This window comes from Carlito syrichta, unplaced genomic scaffold (assembly GCF_000164805.1).
Source record: "Carlito syrichta isolate Samal-C Ts95f unplaced genomic scaffold, Tarsius_syrichta-2.0.1 Scaffold302419, whole genome shotgun sequence".
Taxonomy (NCBI): Eukaryota; Metazoa; Chordata; class Mammalia; order Primates; family Tarsiidae; genus Carlito; species Carlito syrichta.
Genome location: NW_007246515.1, coordinates 67,118 through 78,076, shown reverse-complemented (window position 1 = coordinate 78,076; position 10,959 = coordinate 67,118). Strand labels below are relative to the sequence as shown.

At 39.0% G+C, this 10,959-nt stretch overlaps 1 protein-coding gene across 1 annotated transcript in view; it reads right to left on the bottom strand.

The window, feature by feature from the left end:
* Window positions 1-10,959, bottom strand: part of RNF17 (ring finger protein 17) — a gene marked incomplete at its 5' end in the record, with an annotated part of 96,872 nt that overhangs the window by 21,423 nt on the left and 64,490 nt on the right. The window contains 3 exons of the mRNA XM_008056623.2: window positions 1,707-1,826; window positions 4,537-4,700; window positions 8,666-8,961. Of these exons, the coding sequence (XP_008054814.2) occupies window positions 1,707-1,826; window positions 4,537-4,700; window positions 8,666-8,961 (580 nt within the window). The remainder of the gene's footprint in view (window positions 1-1,706; window positions 1,827-4,536; window positions 4,701-8,665; window positions 8,962-10,959) is intronic.

The window sequence follows — 10,959 nt, the reverse complement described above, 5'->3', positions numbered from 1 at the left end:
GAGACTCCAACTCAAAAAAAAAAAAAAAAATATATATATATATATAAACCAGCTGGGCATGTTGCCTCATACCTGTAATCCCAGCACTTTGGGAGACTAAGAAGGGAGGACTGCTCGAGCACAGGAGTTTGAGACCAGCCTGGACAACATAGCGAGACCTCATCTCTACCAAAAAAAAAAAAAAAAGCAAAATATTAGCTGGACGTGGTGGCATGCACCTGTAGTCCCAGCTACTTGAGAGGCTGAGGTGGGAGGACTGTTTGAGCCTAGGAATTCAAGGCTGTGGTGAGTCATGATCATGCCTGGGCAACAGAATGAGACACTGACTAAAACAACAACAAAACAAAACACACACACACACACACACACACACACACACACACACACACACACTTCTTCTACATTAAAAACAAAACATTTAACATTTTAAAAAAGACCAGCCGGGCTTGGTGGCTCACCCTGTAATCCCAAGCCTTGGGAGGCTGAGGTGAATGGATTGCCTGAGCCTGCGGGTTCGAGACTCGCCTGGGTGGCGAGACCTCATCTCTACAATAAATCAAAAAATCAGCTGGGCATGGTAGCGCATGCCTGTAATTCCGGTTACTTGGAAGGCTGAGGCGGAAGGATCGCTGGAGCCCAGCAGGTCGAGGCTGCGGTGGTCGGGAGTGGCCACTGCACTCCAGTGTGGGCGACCGAGTGAGACTCCAACTCAAAAAAAAAAAAAAAAAAGACCAAAATGCCAGATGCCTTGCTTGTTCAAGGCCTACAATACACATTCATTAAGGAGCCACTGCTGTTGTTGCTATGTGTTCAGAGGTTCTCTGGCAAGGAAGTGAGGCATCCTGCCAGCAGCAACATGAGTGAGCCATGAAGGGTATCTTGTCCCCAGTCGACCCCCTTCAGATGACTGCACTTCTGGTGTAATCTTGACTGCAGTATCACAAGGGACCTCTTGTCAAAACCATCTAGTTAAGCTACTCCCCCTCCCTGAGCCATAGAAATTGTATGAGATAATGAAAGTTTGTTGTTGTTTTAAACCACTAAGTCTTAACTTTATTATGCAGCAAGAGAATTAATAAGTCACTTTTAGCTGGGCATGGTGGCTCACACCTGTAATCCCAACACTTTGGGAAGTCAAGATGGGAGAATCACTGGAGACCAGGAGTTAGAGACCAGGCTGGGCAACATAGCAAGATCCTGTTTCTACAAAAAATGAAAAAAAAATCCGCCAAGAGTGGTGTTACATCCCTGTAGGCCCAGCTACTCAGGAGGCTGAGGCAGGTGGATCACTTGAACCCAGAAGGTCAAGGATGCAGTGAGATATGATTGTGCTACTGGATTCCAGCCTGGGTGACAAAGCGAGATCCTGTCTTCAAAAAAACAAAACAAAACAAAAAACCCCACTCTTTTATCTGACTTCCAGTTTCAAATCTGGTATAATTTAATTGGATAAATTTTTATAATCTTACACTTTCCCATTTATGAACACATCTCTTTATTTATTCAGATGTTTTATACCCTTCAGTATAATCTTGCAGTTTTTTCCATTAAAGGTCCTTTAGCTGTCTTATTAAACCTAGTTGTAGGTATTTTATTATTTTTATGTTGCAATTAAAGAGGATTTTATTTTACATTCACATTTCTAAAAAATTATTAATAAAAACAATATTTAAAATTAAACATATCACAAATTATTATATACTCACAGGTATGGTGTTATAAAGTTGGCAAGGAATACAAAACTGGGGTGTATCAGGATATAGCAAAACAGGGTAAAGATGGCACTGTGGAATCTTTTCAGTGAACCCATGGTCTAAATATTGAACCTGAAACAGGCCAAATAAAATTTATAGTTAAAATTACCAAAAGTTAGGGGACAGAAGGCATTTCCTGGTATTAAAAAAAGACATACTGAAAAGATAATTAAATTTGGACTTGAAAAATTTCCAGAAAAAAGCAACACTGTATTTATTCCCTCATCCCATACTGTATCAAACCTTGTTTTTAAAAGGTATTCTTACATGTAACCTATAAATAAAATCATTTTTTAAACGTTGGATTTTATTAGATTTACATATTCCTCAAGAGCAGCCCCTTTTAAAAATGCTTTGTTAGCCGGGCTCAGTGGCTCAGCCTGTAATCCCGTGCCTTTGGGAGGCTGAGGTGAATGGAATGCCTGAGCCCGCGGGTTCGAGACCCACCTGGGCAGGTGAGACCTCATCTCTACAATAAATCAAAAAAATTAGCCAGGCATGGTAGCGTGCGCCTGTAGTTCCAGCTTCTTGGAAGGCTGAGGCTAAAGGATCACCGGAGCCCAGCAGGTAGAGGCTGCAGTGGCCAGGAGCGGCCACTGCACTCCAGTATGGGCGACAGAGTGAGACTCCAACTCAAAAAAAAAAAAAGCTGTATTAGCTAGGTGGCTTATGCCTATAATCCCAGCACTTTGGGAGGAAGAGGCGAGAAGACTGACTGAATCCAGGAGTTTGAGACCAGCCTTGGCAATTTGGCAAGACCTTGTCTCTGCAATGAATAAAACAATTAGGAGGGTTTGGTGGCACATGCCTGTGGTTCCAGCTGCTGGGAAAGCTGAGGTGGATTGTCTGAGCCCAGCAGGTAGAGGCTGTGGTGGCCGTGAGTATGCCACTGCACTCTAGCCGGGGTGACGGTGAGACTCCAACTCAAAAAAAAATGCTCTGTTAATTTTGATAATTCAAATTCCAAATTGTCTTAAGAATAAGGAATGCCAATAAGTTATTTCTTCTGCCTGAATATAATGACATGAACATAACACTGCTCAATTAGGCTTTTTTTAGTAATCCATATTTAAAAAAATAAAATAGAACTGAACAAAATATATCTGAATATGTCACACACAGTGAGGGTGAGTATGGTATCATAAAAAGTTTATTTCTTGATATAAAATCACAGAATAAACTTTGAAAGATAACAGGTTAAGAAACAAAAAACTCACTAAAACTCTTTATATGTACACTTGAAATGTGAAATCAGTCTATGGCTATACCACCCAGAATGCACTGATCTCATCTGAAATGAGAAATGACCACAGGAAAAAAATAAAAGGTGCTAATTATCAAAGTACCTTTAAAAAAGTTAAAATAAGCAGATATTTAGATAGCATGAGAAAAATTTTTAAAAGCTCATCATCTTATTTACTTGAATTCCATAAACATAAAGTTCATAAAGTGCGATAACTTAATGAAAACTGAATTTCAGTTTACCATTGCATTAAAGGAAAAAAGGGTAGGAGTTACCCGAACAACTCAAATGTATGTGAAAAGTGACCCTGTGCATATAAACACATGAATCTGTAAGTATACAGATGCTTAAGTACTCATCCAAAATCTTAAACCATTTTACTTCTATTAAAACCATTAAAAGTGTGCTGTTGAGCAGAAAAAGCACAAGACATAGACTGGGAAGTTTAGGAATCAGATGCGTGGATATCAATTCCAGCATCACCACCCACTGACAGGGTGACCGGGGCAGATCACTGAACCTAAATTTAAATTTTCTTATTAATAAAATGAAATATGCATCTATGTCTAGAATAGTTGTCAACAAATTATAAAATATGAATGCACATATATGAAGAAAGTTGAAAAACCAACCAGAAAGTAACTCTTGTCCAGGTAGAAACAAAAGACTTTCCTACACAGTATTTCTTCTCAGCTCTCCACCCATTAAAGTTTTCAAGTGTTGAATATATGATGAAGTACTTCATCAATTTCATCGCTTTACTTAGTAAATTCAATGTAAATGGAGGTATTTTTCATCAGTATTCTTATATATACATTTTTTCAAAGCATGTAGCTACTTTTGAAACTTGAGTGCTACCTCATCATTCTAGAAAGGTAAATTAGCCCTTACCCTGAGGGTCACAGACAAATTTGTTAAGAAGATACATGACATATTGGAAAATAAGTTGTTGTTTTCACTGTGTGTGCAAACTGGGCTACCAATTACTAAGAAATGGTCCATCCATTAAGCAGTCCATCAAATCCCTCCCTGGAAATATTTTTTGGTTATTCCGGTTAGTTAAAAAGAAAAATTCTTAAAAAAAAAAAAAAAATTATTATTTATTTATTTATTTATTTTTGAGTTGTAATCTCACTCTGTCACCCAGACTGGAGTGCAGTGGCCACTTCCAGTCACTGCAGCCTCGACCTGCTGGGCTCCGGCGATCCTTCCACCTCAGCCTTCCAAGTAGCCAGAATTACAGGAATGCGCTACCACGCCCGGCTGATTTTTTGATTTATTGTAGAGATGAGGTCTCGCTGCCCAGACGGGTCTCGAACCTGCGGGCTCAGGCAATCCACTCACCTCAGCCTCCCAAAGGCGCGGGATGACAGGCTGAGCCACCAAGCCCGGCTGAGAAAAATTCTTATTACAAATAAAAGTATAATGTAATTGACTCATCTTTCTATACAATTAAATTCATCAAGAGATGTTTTAGTCAAGTGCTCGCATGTTCTCTCATTTAGCACTAGAACAACCCTCAGAGAAGACCAGACTCACCCTGATGGTGCTGCCTCCAACTTCCATCACCCGGCCACGGTACCACAGCGTGTCAGATCCTCTTACAGCACAGGCTTCTCCCTTTTTCCAGAAATAAGGCTCCAAAAGACCAAGGCATTTTAAATTACTCTGAATTTCATTCATCATTTTTACAAGCTCAGATTCTGAAAAAAATTATTAAAGATAGAAAGCATTTAGAAAAGAATTCCCTATCAATTGTCAATAAGTCACAGTCAATCTTTAATAAAACTTCATCACTTAGGTAATATATGGAATTAAAAATCAGTCCCACAATAGAATTTTCATAAAATCTGTGTTTCAAACATACCACTAACAGAATACAAATAGTTATTTTGATCTTTGATCATATTTTGAGAGTGTAAACATCATAAAGAGCTCTGAACACATGCCAGAGAGCCTAATATCAAAGAATTACCAATTTGAGATGCTTGACAGCACAATTAAGTAAAACAGAACACAAGCTATGTGCTGCTCTACAGTATGATGCTGGGATTATAAATTAAAAATTTTACTTTTACTGCTAACTAGTCCATTATTTTCACAATAAATATATACTCTTGATAGCAAGCTCTGAAATAGTTCCCATCCCAGTCCTACTGCTTTCTCTGTGTGATCGGGGGTAGTCCCCTACCTCCACAAGCCTCAATTGACTCTTCTGCAGATTGAGTACAATAGCACCTACCTGCATCATCAGCATTGCAGCAGGACAAGATGTAGAGTGTCTAGCACACTGCCTGGCACACAAGAGCCCACCAGTTTGAGCAATGACTATTTACATATGTCAAGCAAAGCTTCTGGGTGAAGTACTATGATTACAGGTCTCAAACATTGTTCGCTTCTCCTGGAACAGCCAATTGCACAGGTTTATTCTGTCTTTCAAATTAAAGAATGTATTTAGGGATCAACAGATGAGAGAGAAACTTCAGTGGACTCATAGCTACCACACCCTTGTGCACAGGTGGACATCCCAGGGTGTTCTGCTGGCCCAGGCTGTAGTCAAGAGGCCTCTGGAAGGAGGCCTCAGGAAGGACATGAAGATTCTCAGAATCCTCAAGCACCACCCACATATTGTCATTTCTCATTCTAAGTAATTAGACTTCTGTGTTCTTTTTCCTGAGAGAACCTCTGAACTTGTAAGAGTGCTAGGCCTTACACAGCTGGAACTGTCCCCCGCTGGGCCACCATGAAGGGAGGCCAGTCGTCTGTGCTGGTCCTGGTCTGAGAGGGGCCTCTGTAGCCTTTCGGAACCATGCTGTTCCTCCTCCCTCTGGGCTGGAGAACCCAGGATGTCTGCTCACTGTGGAGCCTCTAAGTCCTAAATTCTGCCACTTGAGCTCCAGGATTGTTACATTCTCAAGGATCCCAAGGTTTATAAATGCACAAACATACTGCCATGGTGGAGGAGGAGGGAAAGTCCTGGGTGGCAGCTTGGACATATCATGAGGCTAAGACCCCAGTGACTTTCTGCCAGCCTATCCAGACTCCTTTATTCTTACTAAACTCCATTCTCCTATTCTTCCAGCCCACCGGACCCCTTTATTTTATTATTTTATTTATTCCTATCTTTGTGTGAGTTATTTCCTTTTTCTATGCTAAAGTTTCTAACTCTAAAAAGGTTTATCACTTTTTTTCACATCTATATCTATCCATATTTCAAAGCCATGGTGTTTCTCAAAAAAGTTTTCCTTCCCCTAGCCTAACTCTGCCTCCCACAACATGTTGCACACAGTGTGTCCCGTAGAAACAACAGGGTATGGTGAGAAAACACACGGCTTGGAGCCAACGTGTACCTAAAGAAGAACCAGGGGCAACTGGCTCCCATGGACTTCAAGTGATATAGAGAACAAGTAAGGTATATACACGTTACAAGCAGGATAGGCTAGGTTAGGGAAAAATTGTGGTGCTGGGGCAGGGACAGCCAAACAGAGAGATAAAACAGAAGAGAAAGTTCAGAAACAACTACCATACATATGCAACACTAATCTTTGACAAAGGAGGCACTACAGATCAGTGAGAAATGAGTGAAATATTAGGTAGATGGTCTGGAACAACTGATTAAACCTATAAAAAGTGAAATTCAATCTCTTCTCTACATCTACCAAAAAGTCAACTCCAGGATGGTTCAAAGACTTAACATAAATAACAAAATTATAAACATTTTTTTACAAGATCATATAATGAAACACCTTCCTGATCTCTGAGTAAGAAAGGATTTTAATATGAGATACCAAAACAAGAAAACGGATAAAATGGCATAAAAATGGCATTAAAATGAGGTTTCTGTTAATCAGAAACCTCAAAAAGACACTGAGAAGAAGACAAGTGAGAAACTGAGAGATGATATCTGCAACACATAAAACCCAGACAAGATTGAGGATATATTAAGAACTAAGAATCAGAAAGTAATGACTTAATGGAAAATGAACAAAAAACAGGGACATTCCATAAATGTGAGAATACTAAGGACTCAAACAGAACGAAAGATGTTCAATCCCATAACTAATCAAGCAAATGCAAATTAAAGCCATGGTGAGAGATGGTTTCATGCCCACTAGATTGGCAAATATTAATCTGACAATACCAAGTGTTAGTAAGGATGGGAAGTAATGAAAATTCTCACTGCACTGCTAGTGCTGAGTATAAATTGTTACAAACCACTTTGAAAAACAATTTGATATTACCTAGAAGAGGTAATCATATACAATCCTAAATAATCCACCAAGTCTGCTCACTGGATTGGTCCCCTAGAAAAATTTTGCTTGTGTGTTCCAAGAAACAGGTACAAGAACATTCACAGCAGTATTTTTGTAATTGCAAAAAACTTTAGAAGCATTCATATCCATCAACAGACTAGATAGATATATAATAATTCACTGGACTACTATTAATTCATAAAAATGAAATATAGTTAGATTCATCAAGGCATATAAATCTCAAACATTTTGATGCCAAGTCACAAAAAAGTATACATTTTTGTTGTTTACGATCTACAAAGGAAATCATAATGGCAAATGCAGGAAGCTGGCCACATCCTGGGCAGTGGGAGTGGTACACGCTTGAGTGGGGCTCATGGGCTTTCTACATTGGAAACAATAATGGTAGATGCAGAAAGCTGGTCGTGTCCTGGGTGGTGAGAGCAGGATATATTTGAGCAGGGGTTGTAGGCCTTCTACATAGGAAATGATAATGGTAGATACAGGAAGTGGGCTGTGTCCTGGGCAGTGAGAGCAGGACATACTCAAGCAGGGCCCACAGGCCTTCTACACCAGAAATGATAATAGTAGATGCTAGGAAGTGAGTCATGTCCTGGGTGGTAAGAACAGGACACACTCAAGCGGGGTTCACAGGTCTTCTACAATATAGCTCAGGTGATGCTGTTTCTCATCCTGGGATACTCATCTTCATATTTTTATTTAAATGCCTTCACATTTATAACATTTTATAAACACATAAAACATTCATTTGAGCAGTTTTTTGTCATTTTTAGTGAGCCAGCATGCTGACCTGTGTGAGTGATCCTCTGGGACGCCATCTCCAAGCGAGGGTTTCCTGCTAGATTTCCCACTTTGAGTGAAGTGACCTTGGGCTTTATTTCCCTCTTCTTAAACTTTGTGTCACTATCAAAGGTGATGTTCAAGGTATATAGAGATGAACCCACTCTGGGATCAACGTCCTCTTTGGCATGTGTTCACCTCTCAGGGTGTGGGGTCACTTCGTTTTGGAGCTTGGTATATTCTTAAGTTTCATGCCAACTCAGTAAATGTTAATTTGGAAAATATATACACATTTGACCTGACTTATTCAGGAAGGCTGTTCAATCTGCCTTAAATTTATTTCTTTTTATACTGAGAACACACTCACATAATTATAATACACAACACTGCTTGCTATGTTAGGATAATAATGAAAAAACTTCATTGAGGATCTTTATGTGCTAAGCATTGTTAAAAGCACTTCACATGCATTGTATGAAATCATTTAACCTTCCTTACAACCCTATGAAAAAGAAGCTCAAAAGGGTTAATTACTTGCCCGAGGCATTTCAATCCATGTCTATCTACTGGACAACTGGAGCTAGGTCTACTTTTACTGACACAGAAGATCTTACCTGACAGTTTAGGTATTACAAATATAGTTCCATCATCACCAATGCAGCTGACTATTGCCTCAAATACTTTCGTGTTAGGAATAGCTGGTGGTTTATAGCATCCAGTGGTTCTTGGTTCTGGAATTTTCTCCTTAAATTCAGATACCCTGTGTTCACTGATTATGTCAGCAGTTTTTCTGTCAGGGTTCAAGTTCATTTTAATACACTTAGTATCTATTGAATCTTCTTGCTCCAGGGAGACTTCTTGTTCCAGAGACTTCTCAGATAATGAATGGCTGTTGGGTAATTTATTAATTCTGTAACATCCAAAAAAGAACATATCCAAACATAAGCAAACATAAAATTCTGGGGAAAGCAATAAAAAAGTAACCCTTTAATTATATTTGAAATTTAAAGAAAATATTTGCTTTAGTCTAGGACATACTTGTCTAATTTGTTACATGAAAATTAGCATAATTTATGTTATAATGAAAATTATTTTGAATTATAAATGAGACTGATGAGGAAAGAGAAACATAATTTCATTTAAAGGTTTTAAATTACTATCCTCAGACCAGAGGTGCCAAAAAAATGTATTTTAAGAGATGTTATCTATGTATTACTTTTAGTTAGCTGTAATCAGAAGTGCCTGGATGTGGATGTGGTAACCACTTTGAGCACCTCTTGTAAATGCAGAAGTCAAATGTGACTTGCATTCATCTTCTGTTATCAGTTTATATTGAGTATTACAATTTTAATACAGTTTTCCCTTTCTTAAAATGCGTATACCTTTTTTTGGCATGCTATCTCTCTTTATATACTATTCTCTCTTAAAATCTCATAATAAGTATATCCCAAGTACTGTACAATGAGTAAAATGTTACTGGAAAATACAACACCTTCAAGTTGATTTTAACTTGGTCCACAGATAGACCGTATTCATCTAGCAACCTATTAATAGCATTCATAAAGTAATACAAATGGCATATGTCTTTTTTTTAAAAAAGGGTAGTACTCAGCTATTAGTTGTTAGTGCAAATATGCTATATTTACTGAATTTTCTACTTCAAGTTATTCCCTTACAATTAGAAAAAAGTAGGTGTATTGCACAAAAAAAAAATACTAGAAGGAGTTAGGTGTGGTGGCTCATGTCTGCAATCCCAGCACTTTGGGAACCGGAGGTAGGAGGACTGCCTGAGTTCAGGGGTTTAACACTAGCCTGGGCAACTTAGCAAGACTTCATCTTTATAATAAATAAAAAATTTAGCCGGGCAGGGTGGCACGCGCCTGTAGTTCCAGCTACTTGGAAAGCTGAAGTGGAAGGATCACCTGATCCAGAGGGCCAAGGCTACGGTGGCTGTGAGCATGCCACTGCACTCCAGCCTGGGCGAGAGTGAGACTCCTACTCAAAAGAAAAGAAAAAAATTACTAGAAGGAAATATTAACATTGGTTATGTTTTAGCAGAATCATAGGTTTTTGTTTCTTCTGATTTTCCATACTTTTAAAAGGAAACCGGCTTTTATCAGCTACCTAATTCCTCAAGTAACCCCCAAATCCCCTCTGCTTCTGCCTTAAAATAGCTAGTAGTTTTAGTCTACAAAAACATTAAAGAACATCACAACTGGTGGTAATATCAGTAGTATTAACTTGCCTAGCATTATCAATTTCAACATTTCTTTTATCGAGGAACTGCTTTAGCCTAAAGACAATGAACCCAAAAGAGCCACACGTGGGAGTGAAGATGTGGTCCCTAGCTTCATCTAATGCCTGGCAGCTCAGGTAGCATCTACCACACTTAGCCAACTACCTCATGTCTCCCTTCATTGCTGATTTTTCACTCTCTTTCATCAGGGATGGGGGTCTGGTGCAAATAAGGCAACTACCTCTAAGGAGATCTAGCCGTGTGTGATACAAAGTGGCTATGCAATTCCAACATACATCTGAGTCTCTAGAGAGAGAGGAGAGAGTAAGCTAGCGCTACGCCAACATCCTGATCCTGTCTCCTGATCACAAGTACCTAAACCCCACACTCAGTACCTGAAAGGATCTTTGAATTATTGATTTTGCTACATATTCTTGTTTCTCATAAATACACTTTGAAATATACTCATCCGAAATCCTAAAACAAAGCTTAAACATTTCTGTCTAAGCAAAGAATGCCAAAGGGCTTGGATCTGGTAGTCATTACTGTTCTGTTTCTTGGGTTTACAGCATAAATTTCAAAGAAAAGAGGAAAGTATGAAAGCAAACATGTCAGTAGGGGGCTGGAGTGTGAAAAGCTGATGGGCCTGAATAAAGAAATGAACAATTCTGA